The sequence below is a fragment of the Dendropsophus ebraccatus genome, chromosome 2 (genome assembly GCF_027789765.1).
Source record: "Dendropsophus ebraccatus isolate aDenEbr1 chromosome 2, aDenEbr1.pat, whole genome shotgun sequence".
In the NCBI taxonomy this organism is placed as follows: Eukaryota; Metazoa; Chordata; class Amphibia; order Anura; family Hylidae; genus Dendropsophus; species Dendropsophus ebraccatus.
In genome coordinates, this window is record NC_091455.1 from 10,406,166 (window position 1) to 10,429,666 (window position 23,501).

Below are 23,501 nucleotides of genomic sequence, written 5' to 3' on the forward strand. Positions count from 1 at the left end.
AGATGTGATAGAGACATAAGATAAAGGCTGCATTACACTGCTGGCACCAGACTTTTCTGCACTTTTTGCAGCTTCTGTTACAGTTTGAAAATTTTTTCAAGGAATGTGTTTAAAGGGGAAAAAAATCTTGTAAAAGGTGTGGCCTTTTTTGTGTAAACTATTGTTGGTGCGTAAGTGTGAATGGTATCCTGCAGACTCAGCAACTTTCTTTAGCGCAGCAAAAAAAATAAAAACATCTGGCCTCTCCTGTTGTGAATTTACTGGTTTTTCGCAGTTTCTTACTTTTTCTCTTTGGTTTCTTGCAGCAGGATCGTCTGCAGCTGGACAGACTGAAGAGCCAACTATCGGAGGCCATCCAGCGCTACGGGGCCGTGCAAAAGGTAAAGCAGCTCCATCACTGCAGGAAATCCCAGAAGCTTCCATTATAACCAGCACACCAGAGATGAAGGGGCACAGTGCATGCGGTCACATCATTTTTACTCTTCATTTTAAGGGTCCCAGGACCTGGTCCTCCCCCGCCACCCAAGTACAAACAGCTGACAAGTTTGTTGAAATGATGGGTACCCTTCAAAGGGGTTTCCCACAAAGGGCACAAGAACCTACTTGCAGTTGTATAAACAGTGGGGGTCCCAGCGATCATTAGGACAGGTGCGGTAAAATGATGTGCACTGCCTCTGCATTCAGCGTACAAGCCTCCTAAATGATCCAGAACATTAAAGTGGAAGAAAGATAGTTCCCCAAAACAATTTTTTTTCCTTTAAACCAACTGGTCCCAGAAAGCACCAGAGATTTGTAATTTACTTCCATTAAAAAATCTCCAGTCTTCTAGTACTTATCAGCTGCTGTATGTGCTGCAGGAAGTGGTGTATTCTCTCCAGTCTGACACAGTGCTCTCCGCTGCCACCTCTGTCCATGTCAGGAACTGTCCAGAGCAGGAGAGGTTTTCTATGGGGATTTGCTGCTCTGGACAGTTCCTGACATGGACAGAGGTGGCAGCAGAGAGCACTGTGTCAGAATGCAGAGAATACATCACTTCCTGCAGGACATACAGCAGCTGATAAATACTGGAAGGCTGGAGGATTTTTTAAATATAAATCTTGCACTTTATTACACCAGTTGATTTGAAAGAAAACAATTTTTTTGGGGTGAACAACCCCTTTAAGGTGTATGGGTCTTTCCTGAACAACTACTGACAGATGAGTTTGGTGAAGATAGGGGTCAGGCATGATTGAAGATTACTGCCCGATCCCTTTGGTTTCAGGAGAGATTAGCCACAGCCAGACCACTCTGGCTGCAGCCTACCCCTCCCCTCCCCATAGAGAACACAGGAGTACTGGATTTCTATTTACATCATTATTATTTTTGCATCCCCCCGGTGCTAATTCTGGCATTTGTGAATGCGGTGGGGCGCACAGAGTTAAGCGGGATCTCTCCTTAATGCGCTAAAACCACATTTAACCGAACAATTTGCATAGAAATGATGTTGGTTTTTCATCCTTTAATCTGCATTTGTGTTTACCAGGACAGCAATGCCCTGTAGCACACGAGATAGATGTAAGTGGAAAGCAGTTAGGAATAAATATATTTGGGAATTTTTTTTTATACATTTTTAATCCCCCCCCCTTCCCTTTCCCCTCCCCCCCGATCATTGCTGCTGTTTGAATAATGCGGCATGCTTAGAAACCACGTAGCCTGCGGGCAGCGCTCAGGCCCATCATGTAATGAAAGAGCTATGGGAATATGTTCTGGAGCTGACGCACTTCTCTCTATTCTCTTAAACCCACAGAAAATAGCTGATAAATCCAAGTCCTTACTGAGCGGCAGCGGGCAGAGAGCTCAGAAACAAGTAAGTAACGCCGTGTAATAATGGAAGTCATCTGCTATACGCCGACCGCATACAAAGAGCAAGCCGGCCTCCGCTACAGGACAAGCTGTATATAGGGGCAGTATGATGACCGCCTGGAGGTGACCGGAAATAAGCCAGACACCTAAATATCCTCCATGGCCGATCCATAACCACCTTAAAAGGGGTACCCTGGAGGGGGGATATAAATCCACTGTTCCCAGAAAGTTATGGTTAGGCAGTTCAGTGCCATATAGGATTGTACATGTGCTTCCAGGGTCAGGCAGTGCTCTATAGGGTTGTACGTGGGCTTTCAGGGTCAGGCAGTGCTCTATAGGGTTATACATGGGCTTGCAGGGTCAGGCAGTGCTCTCTCTATAGGGTTGTACATGGGCTTCCAGGGTCAGGCAGTGAGCTGTAGGGTTGAGCAATAGCTTGCAGGATCAGGCAGTGCTCTATAGGGTTATACATGGGCTTGCAGGGTCAGGCAGTGCTCTCTCTATAGGGTGGTACATGGGCTTCCAGGGTCAGGCAGTGCTCTATATCAGTTCTTCAACTGTGAGGCGCCCCCTACTTGTTGGTGAGGCCCAGCTGGGGAACCAGTTTTCACAAAAGTAACTATGATCTGCACAGTCCTTTGGCTGTTTGCAAAAATCTCCATGTTCGCAACATTATTAATTCATTTTGTACTTGCTTTATTAGTATATAGGGCTTGGAGACGGGTGAAAGCTATCCCCAGCATTATTTTCAGCTTTTAAATGGACTTTCACCACCAATAGTGAGGCCCAGGCATCGTCTTGGTCCGTCTGGTGAGGCCCAGGCATCGTCTTGGTCCGTCTGGTGAGGCCCAGGCATCGTCTTGGTCCGTCTGGTGAGGCCCAGGCATCGTCTTGGTCCGTCTGGTGAGGCCCAGGCATCGTCTTGGTCCGTCTGGTGAGGCCCAGGCATCGTCTTGGTCCGTCTGGTGAGGCCCAGGCATCGTCTTGGTCCGTCTGGTGAGGCCCAGGCATCGTCTTGGTCCGTCTGGTGAGGCCCAGGCATCGTCTTGGTCCGTCTGGTGAGGCCTAGGCATTGCCTTGGTCTGTTGGGTGAGGCTCCAGTAGAAAAAGTTTAAGAAGCTCTGATCTATAGGGTCACACAGAGCATTATAGGGGGTTGCTTTGCTGTCGGTGGCTCTGTTTCCATGTGCAACTCTTGTATGCGAGCAGACGTTGATCCGCTGTTTACAGTGGACGGAGAGTGACATTTACTATGCCGCTGCCACCTCTAAAGTAAATGTTCTCCTCTACAAGCTTATCCTGTGTCCGTGCGAGCACAATGTGTGCCCTGTGAGAGGAAGAACGAGCGGAAAACAGAACCACCATTACCATAGATCACAGATAAAGCAGCGCTCCCAGCTTGTTTCATATCCCAGTGTCTAAGCACTCCCCTATGTCAGATGGAGACGTAACATCGTTCATCCTGAGCCTCCTGATTCATGAAGAGTTTCAGGAAAATTACTATACTGATGAAGTATTGAATCTCTTGTTTGCGGTCAGTGAATGGGGACACCTGCTTTCTCCTGTACAAAGTAAACAAATTATCTCTAGCTGTTGCAAAACTACAGTTCCTACCATGCAGCAAGATGGGAGTTGTAGTTTTGCAGCATCTGGAAAGCCATAAAGCATTTATTCCCCCCAAATAAAAAAAATTATTTCAGATCAACTGGTGCCAGAAATTAGTAATTTACTACTATTAAAAAAACTCCAGTCTTCCAGTACTTATCAGCTGCTGTATGTCCTGCAGGAAGTGGTGTCTTCTTTCCAGTCTGACACAGTGCTCTCTGCTGCCACCTCTGTCCATGTCAGGAACTGTCTAGAGCAGCAAATCCCCATAGAGAACCTCTCCTGCTCTGGACAGTTCCTGACATGGACAGAGGTGGCAGCAGAGAGCACTGTGTCAGACTGGAGAGAATACACCACTTCCTGCAGCACATACTGCAGCTGATAAGTGCTGGAAGACTGGAGATTTTTTAATAGAAGTAAATTACAAATCTCTGGCACCAGTTGATTTGAAAGCTGATACATTGTAACAATCTCTCAGAACACATTGCACCTTACCTTAAAACCTGTGCAATGTGACGCATCATGTTGATCGTGGCTCATACGTTGCGTCGCCCTCTGCCTTTCGCTCCGCCATAAGTCCCCTCCCCCCACCCCCCCAGCACTGGTGAAACCTATTGTTATAGAATAAATGGAGCGGTTTATCCAAAGTGTCACCTTGCGGAGGGGAAGTGTCTGTTTACAATATATTTAATAATTTCAAGTCTCCGTAGCATCTTGCGGAGACAAAAGGAGCTGACATAGGATTCGGCATGACGGCTGCGTCGCTAATCAGATTAAGGCGAACGCTCGGCCCGGGCTCCCTGACCTTGAGAGATATTAGCTAGGATTGTGGGTGATGCGAGGGAAAACATACGGATTTCTTCTTGAGCGAAATAATAGGATGATGCGAGCGGAGTCCTGTCCTGTCCTCGTCTTCTCCTCTCCGCTCTCAGGATTTTAGAGGACGCGAGACGACTCCAGCAATAATACAAATGTCACCGCTGTAAAAGTCAAAGCAAAACCCAACGTTCAGGAGTCAAGTAGTAGAGACGTGATTCACCCCCCAGTAACGTCAGCGGATTCATGTGGGATCTTATTATAGCTGATCATTACTGTTTTCTACCATAGATATGATTTACATAGGAGCAGTATTATAGTAGTTATATTCCTGTATATAGGAGCAGTATTATAGTAGTTATGGTTCAGGGAAGAAACAGAGTGCTGCACCTCACACCTATGGCTGATACTAGTACCTCTCGGCTGCATAAAAAAACATCAGAATTCTGTATGTGAATTGATCAAGCCCCACTGCCCCATGTACCTCGTGCCGGTATCTGATACACATGGGTCCCTACACTAAGTCCACACTGTGCCGGTCAGCGACCACCCCCACCGCAGGCGTGCACAGCCAGGGAACGGGGGCCATGGGACGGCCCTGCGACCCCCATGCCACAGGACCAGACCCAAAAATGCCACACCAAAACCCGGCCAGCACCACCGGCGGAGGAAGCTGCCCCCAAACAGCACAAGTCTGGATAAGGTATTGCACTCACCATAGCTATCAAAGATAGAATGGGACAGACAGGAGGGATTAAAACCATGTGCACTCAGGTGTCTCCTGCTAATTGTGGTCATGTGGGTCTCAAAAGAGAGAAACAAAATACGGTTCAGGGAAGAAAAAGAGTGCTGCACCTCACACCTATGGCTGATACTAGTGCCCCTAGGCTAAATAAAAAACATCAGAATTCTGTATGTAAATTGATCAAGCCACACTGCCCCATAGGAGCAGTATTATAGTAGTTATGTTCTTGTATACAGGAGCAGTATTATAGTAGTTATATTCCTGTATATAGGGGGCAGTATTATAGTAGTTATATCCCTGTATATAGGAGCAGTATTATAGTAGTTATATTCCTCTATATAGGGAGCAGTATTATAGTAGTTATATTCCTGTATATAGGAGCAGTATTATAGTAGTTATGTTCTTTTATATATGGGCAGTATTATAGTAGTTATATTCCTGTATATAGGGGGCAGTATTATAGTAGTTATATTCCTGTATATAGGAGCAGTATTATAGTAGTTATGTTCTTGTATATATGGGCAGTATTATAGTAGTTATATTCCTGTATATAGGATCAGTATTATAGTAGTTATATCCCTGTATATAGGAGCAGTATTATAGTAGTTATATTCTTGTATATAGGAGCAGTATTATAGTAGTTATATTCTTGTATATAGGGAGCAGTATTATAGTAGTTATATTCTTGTATTTAGGGGGCAGTATTATAGTAGTTATATTCTTGTATTTAGGGGGCAGTATTATAGTAGTTATATTCTTGTATATAGGGAGCAGTATTATAGTAGTTGTATTCCTGTGTATAGGAGCAGTATTATAGCAGCTATAACTACTATAATACTGCCCCTATATACAGGAACATAACTACTCTAATACTGATATATAGATATGATTTACATAGGAGCAGTATTATAGTAGTTATATTCCTGTATATAGGAGCAGTATTATAGTAGTTATATTCTTATATATAAGAGCAGTATTATAGTAGTTATAACTACTATAATACTGCCCCCTATATACAGGAATATAACTACTATAATACTACTCCTATATACAAGAATATAACTACTATAATACTGCCCCCTATATACAGGAATATAACTACTATAATACTGCTCCTATATACAGGACTATAACTACTATAATACTGCTCCTATATACAAGAATATAACTACTATAATACTGCCCCTATATACAGGAATATAACTACTATAATACTGCTCCTATATACAAGAATATAACTGCTATAATACTCCTATATACAAGAATATAACTGCTATAATACTGCTCCTATATACAGGAATATAACTACTATAATACTGCTCCTATATACAGGAATATAACTACTATAATACTGCTCCTATATACAGGAATATAACTACTATAATACTGCTCCTATATACAGGAATATACTACTATAATACTGCCCCCTATATACAGGAATATAACTGCTATAATACTGCTCCTATATACAGGAATATAGCTACTATAATGCTCCTTTATACAGGAATATATTATTGTATATAGGAGCAGAATTATAGTAGTCATATTTGTGTACATAATAGGCAATATTTTGGTGGTTGTAGTAGTAATCTAAAACATACAGAATGGTTGTAGTGTAGTAATTTTCTTCGTCATAGGAATGGTTTCTGTGCTTCGTTTAGTAGATGACGGAGAATGATAAATTACAGCCACACTTGGGAATGAGGTCAGGGCCGTTGTCTCTTTCTCTCCCGTTTCACGATCTCATTGTCCGTGCTCTAACCTGCAGTATGATGAGCCTGGTGTAGCTTGGACTATTACTGAACCATTGGTAATACTAGTTGTGACCTCTGCACCTTTCCTTTTCTTCATATTACTACTTATCATAAACTTCTGATTTATTTATTACCTGGATTCCCTTTCCTATTGCACAGTGATGAGACCGGATACAGGTCTTGTGTCGGACGCACTTTAACTGTTCAGATCACACGTTTTATCTGGATTTACCTTTCATGAGGAATTGGACTTTACCGACAGGGATAACATCCTACATTAGTCTGGCAGTGTCATAATCTTACATGCTGTCTCCCATGCTGCAGAATGATATGTCCGTTTGTCTCGCACCATCAGTGGGTCTGTTGTATCTGTGGTGCGGTGGAATCCAGCAGTGACATGGAGCATGAACAATAGTGACAGCTGCTCAGTTTAGCACCAACCTGGAGTCAGTCTGTAACCCCTTTTCAGGCTACTGTCTTCTACCTGCTTACAACTCCTGTAGTGCCAAAGTATTATGAAAGTCTGCAGCAATGACCAATGGCAAAATGAAGCCTAAATATCTGCTGCCTGGATCACAGAGTTTCGAAGGATAAAAGTTTGTATGCTCTCGGCTCAGATATTAAAGGGTTACCAGATTAGTCTTGGTTTTCGACTTGTAGAACGTGTTGCATAAAGCTGAACATGTTTGGGACCATTACAGTCATTAATCACAGTGTGTCGTCATCGGCCAAATATCAAAGTGGCTGCTCCCCCACAAGGTATGACTCATCAGCCGCCGGCGACACACAATTATCATCGTAAAGAGGTAATAATGATGCAAATCACAGGATTCTAACACAATAAACCTGTTTGAAACACATTGTAGTAAGAAAACAGTGTACCGTGGAATGGATCGGTGTCTTACACAGCATGCATGGCATTGTCCCCGGGAGGAATGACAAGAAAGTAATTTGTCTCTGGGATTTATGGCGGGGGTTGGGACTGTCTCTGGGTTGGATGGCTGGGATGGGATTGTCTCTGGGTTGGATGGTGGGGATGGGATTCATTCTGGGTTGGATAGCGGGGATAGGATTGTCTCTGGGTTGGATAGCGGGGAGGGGATTGCCTCTGGGATGAAAGACTGGAATGGGATTTTCTCTGGGATGGATGGCAGGGATAAGTGTTTCTTTGACATTGATGACATGGATGGGATTGTCTCTGGGTTGGATGGCAGGGATGGAATTGTCTCTGGGTTGGATGGCGGGGATGGAATTGTCTCTGGGTTGGATGGCAGGGATGGGATTGTCTCTGGGTTGGATGGCAGGGATGGGATTGTCTCTGGGTTGGATGGCAGGGATGGAATTGTCTCTGGGTTGGATGGCAGGGATGGGATTGTCTCTGGGTTGGATGGCAGGGATGGGATTGTCTCTGGGTTGGATGGGGAATGGGATTGTCTCTGGATTGGATGGGGGGATGGGATTGTCTCTGGGATGTATAGCAAGGTTTGTCTTGGGATTGTCTCTGGCATAGACGGCGGGGATGCCATTGTTTCTGGGATGGAAGATTGGAATGGGATTTTCTCTGGGATGGATGGCAGGGATAGGAGTTTCTTTGGCATGGATGGCGGGGACAGGATTTTCTCTGGGTTGGATGGCTGGGATAGGATTGTCTCTGGGTTGGATGGCGGGATTGTTGGATGGCGGGGATGGCATTGTCTCTGGGATGGATGGAGAGGATGTGGTTGTCTCTGTGATGGAAGGCGGGGATAGGGTTGTCTCTGGCATAGATATCTGGGGATTACATCATTTGCCTGGTAGGGAAGGTGGGGATGGGAGTGTCTCTGGGATAGATGATGGGGATGGGGTTCTCTTTGGATTGATGCATGGATAGCCGGAATGGGATTGTCTCTGGATGGATGGGGGGGATGGGATTGTCTCTGGGATGGATGGCGGGGATAGGATTGTCTCTGGGATAGATAATTGGGGTTGACGTCATTTACATGGTGGGGAAGGTGGGGATGGGAGTGTCTCTGTGGATGGATGGCGGGGATGGGATTGTCTCTGGATGGATGGCGGGGATGGGATTGTCTCTGGATGGATGGGGGGATGGGATTGTCTCTGGGATGGATGGCAGGGATTTGATTGTCTCTGGGATGGCAGGGGATGGGGTTGTCTCTGGGAGGGATGGCGGGGGATAGGATTGTCTCTAGGATAGATATCTGGGGGTGACGTTGTCTCTTGCATAGTGGGGATAGGACTGTCTCTGGCATGGATGGTGGGGATTATCTCTGGAGAGGATTTTAGGTATGTGATTTTCCTCGAGGTGGATAGCAGCAATGGTATTGTCCTTAGGAGTGTTCCAAGGGCGCATGGCAAGGTTGGGATTATGTTCAGGATGGATGGAGAAACAGTAATGACATTATTTCTGGAATAGATGGCCCATATTGGACTGTCCCTGGGACTGACATGAGGGAAGGCCTTGTCCCTGGGGCAGATGCTGGCACATACTGACACAGTCTCATAAAGTGGTTTTAACCATTACAAGGGACTGTTCTCCCCTTGTGGTGATTATTTTTTCTTCTATAACACCTTTATGCCTGTTGGGTTTCCTGTACTATGGCACAAAGGTTAGATGGCTAAGCCTCATCACGGATTCCACTCACCGAGGGCACGTACACCAATGTGATTACATTCTCAGAACGGTAGGAACCTGGGAACAAAAGCAATAAGTGTCTTCCAGTTACTCCTGCCCTTTTGTCATTGGCGTGGTAAACATTTCTCGGCCCTACACAAAATGTGTGTTTTCATTTATGTCTCCCGGTCTGCCGTGTGTCTGATATGAATGGACGCGGAGGTGAGTTGAGTGAAGGCTGCAGTTAATCATTCCTCTTCCCTCCTTACAAACCTTGTCCTTGGGGAGGTCGAAGTAAAGTCTGATATGACCGGCCCTCTAAAATTGTTATTTACGGAGCTTGGCCCTGGTGCTGTGATGCTATCCGTCTCGTAATTACTGACAGGGAATACCGTTCATTCTCATGTCCTCAAGTAGGAATAGGTGAGGAAAACAGATTTATCCTGGGACGGATGGGAGTTATGGGATTGTCCTGGGACAGTTAGAACTCTTAGACTGGATGCTAGTTGTGCGATTCTGTTAGGATGGATGGAACAGACACTGGTTAGGGGATTTTTCCTGGATGGATGGGGATCGCGGGATTGTCCCTAGATGTATGGTGGTTGTGGGTTTGGGGCGGGAGGGGGTTGTCCCTGGAGCGGATGGCGGGGAGGGGCGGTCCCTGGGGCGGATGGCGGGGAGGGGCGGTCCCTGGGGCGGATGGCGGGGAGGGGCTGTCCCTGGGGCAGATGGCGGGGAGGGGCTGTCCCTTGGACGGGCGGCGGGGAGGGGATGTCCCTGCAGCGGGTGGAGGTAGGAAAGGGGGTGGGTTTTGTCCTCTGGGCAGACAATTTTTATGGAGTCTGTACTGAGACGCATTGTCCAGGAATAGTTGGTGGAGACTCTCCCTGACGGGTTGGCTTGTCCATGGGAAGGTCAGCTGAGACACAGTGCTCCTCTGTATGTCTGGTGGGGCGTTGTTATTCCCTAGATTTATGGCCATTATAGAATTGTCCCGATACAGATAACTGTGCTGGTTTGTCTTTAAACAGATGGTGGAGATGGATTGTTCTTGGCTTAGATGATAGTTTTTGAGTTGTCCCCAGGTGGTTATGGGATTATCCTGGGATGGTGAAGAAGGAAGATTTTTTTCTTTTCTTCTTCTTTCCCCCTTTGACAAAACAAAATAAAAAATTGGTAAAGTCTACCGTCTTTTTCTTCTTTTGGATATACTTGTATGTTATATTGGCATAATCTCTTATTGCCGGTCACATCTGGAGAATTATTGCCGCTCCTGTTGCCGTTTTGACCCTTTAAGGGCGCAGGGAATTTTTTTGTTGTTGCAAAATTACGTTCTTAAAATCTCTTGTGACGGCCGTGCTAGAAATGTAATTATAGCCTGTGGTGAATCGCCGATCCCGCTGACCGCCTCACCGGCATGCTACCTCCCTGCACGTTTATTGGTCAACAATTAATAGATTATTTACTATTACGGGACCGGTGTGATCGGGACTCCCTAAGCAGGATTGTCCATTCTTATGTAGCTAATAGCAGTCACAAACATAGTGGTGGTAGATGCAGGACCGGACAAGGCATGCTACAAGAGTCTGCACCGGCAAAGTAGTAGTAGAGTCCTTAATACAGCCGATCGCATAGAGGAAATCTGACTAAAAATAAACCTGTATTATAAATAATGCGACTTCTGGGACGGGAAAGGTCAGCGGGGCCCCTGTCACCTCTGTGCATACACGGAGGTCTCACACAATGGTGTTCCCCTCCCCCGGGACACGGAGGTGAGGGCAGCCGGCTCTGTAATGAGGGGACCTGAATCATTGACTGACGGACTAAAGATGGATTTCTGGAAGTGGCTATGAATCACAAATGAATGTATTCTGACCTGGTGCAGTCAAGCCACAAATATCCCAGAGACCCGTGAAGAATGGACGCCGAGCGTGGCGTTATTTATATATATATATATATATATATATATATATATATATATATATATATATAGATATAGATATATAGATATATATATATAGATAGATATATAGATAGATATATATATAGAAAACTTGTATATTGGAGCAACACTACCAGATGTCCTGAAGTGGGTGCCAGCGGGTGGCCGAGACCACGGCTTCAACTTAAATATATGCAGAAATCCCCACAGCACTCCGGATTGGCAAAAACAAACGTGGTTTATTGCATGGTGAAACAGCACAAAATAGTCAGAAGCGACGTTTCGACGACCTCCGTCTTCTTTTTCAAGCGTGACTCTATACAAAACAGCAGATCCTTTATACAGGTGTGTAAATTAGTGAAAAACAGTAATTGGTGCAAAAGTGCACGTGATTAAGGTTTGACAAGCAAACAAATAAAGTTTAAAAATTCAATACAAGTGAATACAAAAGTACACAATACTGTGTACAAGTGCTCAAGTGTAGTGAGAACCGCTTGAGCCAGGCGGCGAGGTATCAAAAAGAGTCCATAATTAGGTATATACAAACGTAATGTTCATATTCTTTGTAGCTGCTTCGGCTCACCACCGGTAGAGGGAAGAATTTGAACCTCGGCACTTCTGCGCATGCGTGCGCTCAATGCATAATAGATGACGCCCATCATGTATGGTTCTCCAATGGGGATGATAGTTGTAATAGTAGGAATGGATTAGGGTACTACAGACAGCCTGCTGCAGAAAAGTGGCATCACCCCGGACCATCACGGCACCCGGTACCGCCACCCCTGCATTCCTGGCTGATGGTTCCCGCATCTCTCATTACCTGCATGTAATGTGAACAGTCACCACACTTCTACATACAAGCCGATCATACCGGTACTTGGGACGATAGTAGGAGAACTGCATCACCCCGGACTTTGTGTTCTATCCGGTACCGCGTCCTCCTTTCGTCCTGTGGCCCCTCCGGGCCCCTTCCCCTGGATCGCTTGTTACTAGTAGAGTTCATGGTGCAAGAACTGTGTGTGAATTGTGACTGAAGATTATCCATCCAAATTAATACCGATGTTAGTTGCTGCCTCGGTTCATCCTTCCTACGGTTGGTGGTGAGTCTATCCGCTACACTCCAATACGTACAATATGTTATGATCTATAAAACAGAAACCACAATGAATATATAGAAGATCCACTGTTAACAGTTGTCACACTTAGAAATGCAGTACATGGAACACAGTGGAAAAAGAAGTCACATCCTATTTCACCATACGCCGTGAGGTCTTATATTCTACATTAAGTCCTGACGGACTTAAAGCATTAGTTTTGAAGATCCATTCTAATTCACGCCTGTGTAGAGCTAGTTGTTACCTCCTCTCGCAGGTAGATGAACCTTGTCCACAACCATACATTTTAAATCAATCTCCTGATGTCCCATCATTTTGTGCTGTTTCACCATGCAATAAACCACGTTTGTTTTTGCCAATCCGGAGTGCTGTGGGGATTTCTGCATATAGATATATATATAGATATATATAGATAGATATAGATAGAGATATATATATATATATATATATATAGATAGATAGATAGATAGATAGATAGAGAGAGAGAGATATATATAGATATATAACACACACACACACACTGTGGAGAGCTGGGGAGAGGTAGTCAGAACGGGGGTCTGCACCTGTTACAGCCCCTGATGTTAGAAGGTACTTCTCACACATAGGAGGATAACAAGGGCCAGGATTTACCTGAGGTTGTAAAATATACACTGCCCACAGCAACCAATCACAGCTCAGCTTCCATTGTACCCGAGCTGGACGCTGAGCTGTGATTGGTTGCTGTGGGCACTTTACACCCATGGATATTTTACACCCTTTGATACATCTTCCCCTTTAGTGTCCAGCTGCTGGGACCCTCATTGATCACCTGGAATCTGTAGGGGAGCCTGGCAGTGTTGAGTTATTCTGCAGCTATCTACTGTGTGTATGAAGTTTTGTTAGCATTTTCAGCAGAATTAATTTGAGTACTAGTACTTGTAGTTGCATTAGTAGTTAAAGGGATCCTTCGTTTAATTTTTCTTCCAAATCACTTGGTTTCAGAAAGTTATACAGGTTTGTAATCCACTTCTATTTTTAAAAAAAAAACTCCAGTCTTCCAGTACTTATCAGCTGCTGTATGTCCTGCAGGAAGTGGTGTATTTTCTCCAGTCGGACACAGTGCTCTCTGCTGCCACCTCTGTCCATGTCAGGAACTGTCCAGAGCAGCAGCAAATCCCCATAGAAAACCTCTCCTGTTCTAAACACTTCCTGACATTGACAGAGGTGGCAGCAGAGAGCACTGTGCTGCATGCAGTCACACTCGCCGCACCCTCTTCCTGTCCAGCCTGGCTTGATTGACAGCTTGCAGAGCTCCAAATTTGTGCAACAATATAGACCAGATAGTATATAGACCAACCCCCACTACATGGGTTCACTGTATACAGATAGTATATAGACCAACCTCCACTACATGTGTTCACTGTATACAGATAGTATATAGACCAGCTGCCACTACATGTGTTCACTGTATACAGATAGTATATAGACCAACCTCCACTACATGTGTTCACTGTATACAGATAGTATATAGACCAGCTGCCACTACATGTGTTCACTGTATACAGATAGTGTATAGACCAGTCACCACTGAAGGTGTACACTATACACAGATAGTATTAGGAATTCTATAACACTGTATGCGTTAGACCCTTCAGCTCCCCCTAATGGTGGCTGCAGGCAGATATGTTATGTAATTCTGTGTTCATGCTGGGCGTTTGGAGCTCTGTATCTGGGATTAAATGGAGATTCCCTCACTATAAACCTATATTAGGAGATTACCGTTGATGATGGAGAATCCCTGTAAGGTCGGGGTGGTCTTCCGCCTGTACATAAAGGTGTGGATGTTAGTTGTCTGGGGTAGCCCTTCATGTTGGTGCACAGGTCGCTCCACCATACGTGTGATTGTCCCTTGCTCCCCGCGGTCAGCCATGATGTTCTTCCTACACGTCCACCGCCATCACGTCCAAAGTTTTTTCCTGTCCATTTTGTTAAGTGCTTGTGTAATAAATAAGAAAGTTTCAGTGCTCCCCTCCGCAGCCCCTCCGCCAGGAGAATGAGAGAGGCAAATACAGCCTGACATTTTAGTCTTACATTTTCAGCCGAGCGGTTTGTGCGAGAGGACAGGAATAGAAGCAGAATGTGCAGCACGGTGACAGGGCAATGCGCTGCCACTCGGCTGACACCGAGCATGCTTTATTTACCAGACCCCGGCCTACAGGAAATCTGCAGAAAACCGCTTCACTAATGGCTGCGCCGCCGCTCCTTGCTACATCAAGATTAATGGCTTTTTCCTGGGACCTAAACAACCGTGCCCTCTGCTTCAGGATAAGTCATCAGTGATGTATCAGCGGGTTCTGACCCCGAGACCCCCCAGCTGATCAGCACAATGAGCGGTTCATTGTGCCCCAGCAATTCTTCCTAGTCAAGTGCAGTACCAGGAGCGGCCACACTCATAGGGGGACAGCGCTGCTCCTGTGTAAACAGTAAGTGGTTACAGCCTGTCCATCTGACTGAATCAGGGTCCTCCAGCTGTTGCAAAACTACAATTCCCATCATGCCTTTGACACCATTTTATTTTTATTTTTTTTAAATCTATGTCCCTCTGGAGCACACCTTTAACAATGCATTTATATCAATTTCAAGGCTTTCAAAGGACTTTTCCTCCAGAAGTTTAGCTGCATTGTAATACCAGACATGGCCATACGCTGGTGTGGTGCTGTTTCTACTTGTCTTGAGTTGTCGTTATTGACATCTGTCCCGCCCCTTCCTCCTTCTCCTCAGGTTTCCTGTAGGATCCATTGATCTGAATGTTTTCTCAGTTTATTGGTAATCCATAACCCGCTGCCGCCATCTTCTCCCGAGCGGCTGAGTTGTTGGTTCGGTGCCCATGTCGCTCCAGCATAGGAATGCAATTACATCTATATACTTCTGGGTTAAATGATAAAGTGCCTCTTAAAATGCCAGCCACCGGATTAGCGGCCTCAACCTAACATATTGTGTGAGAGTTCACAATAAAACGCAATTTCACCTTCCCAAAAGATTTAGGTGTCCCCTGCCTGGCCGTCTCCGGGGCCGCAGCAGCCTTCCCTGCCTGATTGCATCGGGTCCCGGCAGCTGGAGACGCACCGTAAATCTCTCACGCCAGCAAGGTTATCTGTGCTGGAGGACAGGTGGGGAAGAAGCGCTCAGCGGCCGCTACCATATGCTGATCCTCTCAGACAGCAGAATATGGGTCTTCCAGCTTATGTCTTCTGTCTCATTTAAAGGGGAATGCCACTATAAGAGCTGAAACCGGTCTGTGCACAGGGTCTCCTTCTCTCTACTGTGAGAGTTGTGGAAATGGAACAGGAACAATCATTACCTCTTATCATTGGGGTGAAGCTGAAACAATTGAGGAACACGTCTGTGTTACATGTGGAGACCGTCTCCTCTACATCGGATAGAAACAAGCCTGTGTTACACGGGAAGGCAGTCTCCTGTAAAGAACATGGAAACAAGTCTGATGTACAGGAGACTGCCTTCCCATGTAATACAGATAGGAATAAGTCTGTTACATGGGTAGGCAGTCTCCTGTACATCAGATAGAGCTGGTCTGCAGGAGGCTAGGAAAGTTGTGTGATTACTCAGTATGGCAGCCACACTGATCACCCAGCTTTCCCAGACACACGTTAAGGAGTGAAGTTCCTTGGACGGCGCTCCCCGTTGTGAAGGTCGCCTTAGTGTAAAGCCGCTTTCCTGGGCTGAGACTTCCATCTCGCTGCCATGGCCTCCATGTGTCTGGCCGTAGCCACCGCTGATGAATGGGCCCCGGAGCTTATCTCTGCTGCCTGGCCGGTGAAGGTGGCGCCACTAATCAGTCTGCGACCGCAATCCTTCCAGAACAAAGGCGCATCTTCACGGCCACTCGTGCCGGCATTTCGGATATTGAGTTAGCTGTGAGCGAATCCCATAAAGCATCGCCCTTCACCTCTCTCCCCCAATGTTACATCTCATTACAACGGATGCAAAGTAACCATACAGTTGACACCACTCAGCTTTCCTAAGGCCCTGAATGACAAACCTGCACTGGTCTGTTAATAAACACTGACACACAGGAAAGAGCTGACGCAATGTATCACAATGAAACAGAGAGCTCAGGATGAACAGATGGCATACAACTCATGGTATTCATAGAGGTTGTCACCCAGCTCTCCAAAGACCCCGAATGGCTTTTAGATCTGCTTTATTCTGCTTGTCCTACCTATCCCCATAGAAAACCTCTTCTGCTCTGGACAGTTCCTGACATGGACAGAGGCAGCAGCAGAGAGCACTGTGTCAGACTGGAGAGAATACACCACTTCCTGCAGGACATACAGCAGCTTATAGGTACTGGAAGACTGAAGAGTGTTTATAAAAGTAAATTACCGCTCTCTAACACACGTTGATTTGAAAGAGGATTTTTTTGTGAACTATCCCTTTTAATTCTGATACATTCAGGAAGCTCTGGATGAACACAGGGACAGGCGCCTCACACATTCAGACACAGAACAGATTCTGGATGGCAGCCACATAGAGGTGGTCACCCAGCTTTGCAATGACACTGAAATCTGATCCATTCTGCAGGGAAATCACCCCAGTATTTCTTGCTTGTTTTTTTTAGTTTGGAAATCCAGTTCATGCACCTGGAAGCTCAGGATGAACACATGCAGGCTGCTTGCAGAGGTAGTACAACATAAAGCAGATGCTAGATGCCTGCTGCTTGTGATAGAGCTTCACAGAGGATGGCCCCCATCTTTCCAGAACCCGAATTGTGTTGAAATCTTCCCTGTTCTGCAGATAAATCTTCCCTCTTTTTCCTTGGTGTCAGTTTTTACCGAGGTCTGAGATTCTATTTATGCACCAGAAGTCTCAGGATGAACATAGGTACAGAATCATCCCAGTTAACCGGATTATCCAGTGCTACAAAAACATGGCCACTTTCTTCCAGGGACAGCACCACTCTTGTCTCTCGGTCAGGTGCGGGTTGCATTTAAGCTCCATTCACTTCAATGGAACTGTGTTGCAAAACCTGCATCCAAACTTCAGACAAGAGTGGTGCTTTCTCTGGAAGAAAGTGGCCGTGTTTTTACAACACTGGACGCAGTGTTCATAGGGGATGTCAACCCAGCTTTCCACAAATACTGAAAAGCATCTAAGGGTCCTATTCCACGGGCCGATGGGGGCCCGATCAATAATGTAAATAATCGCCAATCTACTAGATTACACGGCCCGATAATCGTTTAGCGAGGTCTGCAGGGACATCGTTACCGATGTCCTTTCAGCCCCTTTTTTCAACACCACACATTACCTACTCATGTTGCAGGGCGTCTCCTGCGCTCCTTCTTCCTCCCGGTCCCGTGCTCAGCGGGAGCTTCGGTGCGGCCTGTCTGAGCTGACAGACCGCTCAGCCAATCACTGCCCGCGGCGGTCCTGGGCAGTGATTGGCTGAGCGGTCTGTCAGCTCAAACAGGCCAAACCGTGGAATAGGCCCCTAAGTCTTCATCATCATCCTGCTGGTGTGTTTTCTCAGCTCTTGGATTACTTCAGTCTTATCATTCTGTTGATGCACCAGGAGGCTCAGGATGAACATGGATACAGTTTTTTTTAAGTTTACACACCATCAGATAGAGGATATCATAGATGATACCCAGCTTTCCAGACACGCTGAGAAGCACCCTGTACCTCTGCCCCATTCTGCAGGTGCTCCCCCTGTGTCAGTCTCCATTACAGTCTTCAGGAATCAGGAGGCTCAGGCTGAGCGCAGGCAGCTCAGTATTTTTAGCTGTAGGTGAATGATTTATGGGGACATCTGGGAGCTCCCATCCGAAAAAGACAAAATTGTCAGCCGAGAATGTGGAGCGGTGGTGTTTACCTTATGTAACCAAGGAGGATGATTCCAGAGCGGGGGAGGGGGTCGGGATCCTGACAATCACTTCTGTAATGGGAAGTGACATGAGGGTGGAGGTGGAGGAGACGACTGGGAATTTACCTGTTACGCTTCTCACCTTAGTCACCCTATAAATAGAAGAAGAAAAGCACTAACATCATAAGAAGCGCTCCTATGATGGCGGCGTTGCATCTTGCAGTTTTTACAATGGCGCAGCTATCTCTCCCATACAAATAACATTGTCACATGGGCCATATGCCGGTATTACATACTCCTCTCTGCTTTACAGTGATGTAATGCTATTGAAAGTGTTCTGTGCAGGGGGGTTGGTTTACACAGTACACTATTATATGGCATGTGGGGGAGAAGGGGTTTCCAATGCACCGTGCTGTGTGAGCCGAAAAGAAGCAGCAAAGCAAGAAAGGAGTCATACTTAGGCTGTTAAGATGAGTGGAAAGCCTGGATTTACCTTTCAGAGACAGATCAGGTGGAGACTAACAGATTGCAGGTACACACACTCTCCTTCACAGAGCACAAGCTGAGCCCTGCCCACTTCCAGTTCCCATCATGCCTGGACAACAAAAGCTTTGGCTCTCTAGGCATGATGGGAAATGTAAATTTACAACAGCTGGAGGGAAGCAAGTTTGACATACGGATTGCAGGGTAGGGAAACACCAAGTGGACACTGCATACAGCTCCCCGCCCCAAAGTGAGCACATGGAGCTTTGGTTGAGCCTGCACACTCACATGGGGAGACAGGAGGACCCCCCCCCCCCCCAACACTGATAGTTACTTATCACTCGTCTTGTATAGGTCTGTGGTTTCCAGACTGTAGCCCTTCAGCTCTTGTGCTGGAAGATTCTATGCAGTGCAGCCTCTCATATACAGGGGACGGTGGGCTCTGCCTCTCATATACAGGGGACGGTGGGCTCTGCCTCTGTATACAGGGGACGGTGGGCTCTGCCTCTCATATACAGGGGACGGTGGGCTCTGCCTCTCATATACAGGGGACGGTGGGCTCTGCCTCTCATATACAGGGGACGGTGGGCTCTGCCTCTCATATACAGGGGACGGTGGGCTCTGCCTCTCGTATACAGGGGACGGTGGGCTCTGCCTCTCGTATACAGGGGACGGTGGGCTCTGCCTCTGTATACAGGGGACGGTGGGCTCTGCCTCTCGTATACAGGGGACGGTGGGCTCTGCCTCTCGTATACAGGGGACGGTGGGCTCTGCCTCTCGTATACAGGGGACGGTGGGCTCTGCCTCTCGTATACAGGGGACGGTGGGCTCTGCCTCTCGTATACAGGGGACGGTGGGCTCTGCCTCTCGTATACAGGGGACGGTGGGCTCTGCCTCTCGTATACAGGGGACGGTGGGCTCTGCCTCTCGTATACAGGGGACGGTGGGCTCTGCCTCTCGTATACAGGGGACGGTGGGCTCTGCCTCTCGTATACAGGGGACGGTGGGCTCTGCCTCTCGTATACAGGGGACGGTGGGCTCTGCCTCTCGTATACAGGGGACGGTGGGCTCTGCCTCTCGTATACAGGGGACGGTGGGCTCTGCCTCTCGTATACAGGGGACGGTGGGCTCTGCCTCTCGTATACAGGGGACGGTGGGCTCTGCCTCTCGTATACAGGGGACGGTGGGCTCTGCCTCTCGTATACAGGGGACGGTGGGCTCTGCCTCTCGTATACAGGGGACGGTGGGCTCTGCCTCTCGTATACAGGGGGCGGTGGGCTCTGCCTCTCGTATACAGGGGACGGTGGGCTCTGCCTCTCGTATACAGGGGACGGTGGGCTCTGCCTCTCGTATACAGGGGACGGTGGGCTCTGCCTCTCGTATACAGGGGACGGTGGGCTCTGCCTCTCGTATACAGGGGACGGTGGGCTCTGCCTCTCGTATACAGGGGACGGTGGGCTCTGCCTCTCGTATACAGGGGACGGTGGGCTCTGCCTCTCGTATACAGGGGACGGTGGGCTCTGCCTCTCGTATACAGGGGACGGTGGGCTCTGCCTCTCGTATACAGGGGACGGTGGGCTCTGCCTCTCGTATACAGGGGACGGTGGGCTCTGCCTCTCGTATACAGGGGACGGTGGGCTCTGCCTCTCGTATACAGGGGACGGTGGGCTCTGCCTCTCGTATACAGGGGACGGTGGGCTCTGCCTCTCGTATACAGGGGACGGTGGGCTCTGCCTCTCGTATACAGGGGACGGTGGGCTCTGCCTCTCGTATACAGGGGACGGTGGGCTCTGCCTCTCGTATACAGGGGACGGTGGGCTCTGCCTCTCGTATACAGGGGACGGTGGGCTCTGCCTCTCGTATACAGGGGACGGTGGGCTCTGCCTCTCGTATACAGGGGACGGTGGGCTCTGCCTCTCGTATACAGGGGACGGTGGGCTCTGCCTCTGTATCTGTATACAGGGGACGGTGGGCTCTGCCTCTGTATCTGTATACAGGGGACGGTGGGCTCTGCCTCTGTATCTGTATACAGGGGACGGTGGGCTCTGTATCTGTATACAGGGGATGGTGGGCTTTGCCTCTGTATCTGTATACAGGGGACGGTGGGCTCTGCCTCTGTATCTGTATACAGGGGATGGTGGGCTCTGCCTCTGTATCTGTATACAGGGGGCTCCTTCCCTCCTGTTTGTGTTCTCCGCGCTCCTCTCCGGCAGATTAGACGCAGCACAAAGCCGCCATTAATTACAGCAGAACTTGGACGGGGGGATCGCGGCTTTGTGTGGATTAAACGCTAAAAGGTCCCAGCAGATTTAATTGTTTAATTAGCTTAAATGTTGTGTATTGTAGAATGGATGTGAGGTGCCAGTCACTGCGCCTGTGCCATTATCAGCCGCCAGTGTGGCATTCCGAGGACGGGGGAGGGCACAAGGATACCAGGTGGGAGTAGGAGGGATGAGGATGCCAGGCGGAAGGAGAAGGGGGGGATAAGGATGCCAGTCGGGAGGAGGAGGGGGGGGATAAGGATGCCAGGCGGGAGGAGGAGAAGGGGGGATAAGGATGCCAGTCGGGAGGAGGAGGGGGGGGATAAGGATGCCAGGCGGGAGGAGGAGAGGGGGGGGGGGGGGAATATGGGTGCCAGGCGGGAGGAGGAGGGATGAGGATGCCAGGCGGGAGGAGGAGAAGGGGGGATAAGGATGCCAGGCGGGAGGAGGAGGAGGGATGAGGATGCCAAGCAGGAAAAGGGGGATAAGGATGCCAGGCGGGAGGAGGGGGGGGGATAAGGATGCCAGGCGGGAGATGGGGGGGGGGATAAGGATGCCAGGCAGGAGGAGGAGGGATGAGGATGCTAGGCGGGAGGAGGAGAAGGGGGGATAAGGATGCCAGGCGGGAGGAGGAGAGGGGGGGAATAAGGATGCCAGGCGGGAGGAGGAGAGGGGGGGAATAAGGATGCCAGTCGGGAGGAGGAGGGGGGGGGGGGGATAAGGATGCCAGTCGGGAGGAGGAGGGGGGGGGATAAGGATGCCAGGCGGGAGGAGGAGGGATGAAACTGCCAGGCGGGAGGAGGAGAAGGGGGGATAAGGATGCCAGGCGGGAGGAGGAGGAGGGATGAGGATGCCAAGCAGGAAAAGGGGGATGAGGATGCCAGGCGGGAGGAGGAGGGGGGGGGATAAGGATGCCAGGCGGGAGTAGGAGGGATGAGGATGCCAGGCGGGAGTAGGAGGGATGAGGATGCCAGGCTGGAGGAGAAGGGGGGATAAGGATGCCAGGCGGGAGGAGGAGGAGGGGTGATAGGGATGCCCGGCGGGAGGAAGAGGGGGATAAGGATGCCAGGTGGGAGGAGGACGAGGGATGAGGATGCCAGACGGGAGGAGGACGAGGGATGAGGATGCCAGACGGGAGGAGGACGAGGGATGAGGATGCCAGACGGGAGGAGGAGGGATGAGGATGCCAGACGGGAGGAGGAGGGGGGATAGGAATGCCCAGCGGGAGGAGGAGGGATGAGGATGCCAGACGGGAGGAGGAGGGGGGGATAGGAATGCCAGGCGGGAGGAGGAGGGATGAGGATGCCAGGCAGGAGGAGGAGGATGGGGGATAAGGATGCCAGGCAGGAGGAGGAGGAGGGGGGATAAACATGCAAGGCGGGTGGAGGAGGAGGGGATGAGGATGCCAGACGGGAGGAGGAGGGGGGGATAGGAATGCCCAGCGGGAGGAGGAGGGGATAGGAATGCCCAGCGGGAGGAGGAGGAGGGATGAGGATGCCAGGCGGGAGGAGGAGGACGGGGGTATAATGATGCCAGGGGGGGTTGGAGAGGACAGGGGGATAAGGATGCTGGGCGAAGGAGGGAGGGATGCCAGGCAGGTGCAGACTGGGATAAGGACGCCAGCTCCCAACACAAATCTGCTTGCTGTCAGTGCTGTCACTCTGCACACATTGTGTGAAAGAAAACTATATTGGTTTGATGTCTGATGAGCAAAATCTGGGGCTACAGGTTCTCAGTAGTCGGCCAGACATCAGGAGTCACTGATCAGATAGGAGAGATAGAAGAAGCAGGAACTAATGTCTTCTGTTATTCCTCATGGCTGCAGGGACAAAGTTCCTGTCCTCCTCTCAGATACCTGTACCTGCACTTATACATCGTAGCAAAGCATCAGGGCAGAGAGATGTGTGTATTCAGATGATTGTTTGCTACCATTGTATCCAGTCATACATCACTGGCATTGGCCTATGTCTGATAACTAGCAGCGGGCACCGGGCTATGTCTGATAACTAGCAGCGGGCATCGGGCTGTGTCTGATAACTAGCAGTGGGCACCGGGCTGTGTCTGATAACTAGCAGGGGGCACCGGGCTGTGTCTGATAACTAGCAGTGGGCACCGGGCTACGGGCTATGTCTGATAACTAGCAGCGGGCTACGGGCTATGTCTGATAACTAGCAGCGGGCTACGGGCTATGTCTGATAACTAGCAGTGGGCACCGGGCTACGGGCTATGTCTGATAACTAGCAGCGGGCTACGGGCTATGTCTGATAACTAGCAGCGGGCTACGGGCTATGTCTGATAACTAGCAGTGGGCACCGGGCTATGTCTGATAACTAGCAGTGGGCACCGGGCTGTGTCTGATAACTAGCAGTGGGCACCGGGCTGTGTCTGATAACTAGCAGTGGGCACCAGGCTACGGGCTATGTCTGATAACTAGCAGTGGGCATTGGGCTATGTCTGATAACTAGCA

At 48.6% G+C, this 23,501-nt stretch overlaps 1 protein-coding gene across 7 annotated transcripts in view; it reads left to right on the forward strand.

Moving 5' to 3' along the window:
* Positions 1–23,501, forward strand: part of TSNARE1 (t-SNARE domain containing 1) — a 204,077-nt gene that overhangs the window by 75,675 nt on the left and 104,901 nt on the right. For 6 of the 7 annotated variants that reach the window (XM_069957021.1, XM_069957023.1, XM_069957025.1 and 3 more), the window contains exons 7-8: positions 306–380; positions 1,787–1,846. In XM_069957021.1, coding sequence (XP_069813122.1) covers positions 306–380; positions 1,787–1,846 — 135 coding nt within the window. The remainder of the gene's footprint in view (positions 1–305; positions 381–1,786; positions 1,847–23,501) is intronic. The other variant, XM_069957022.1, reaches the window with a different exon arrangement.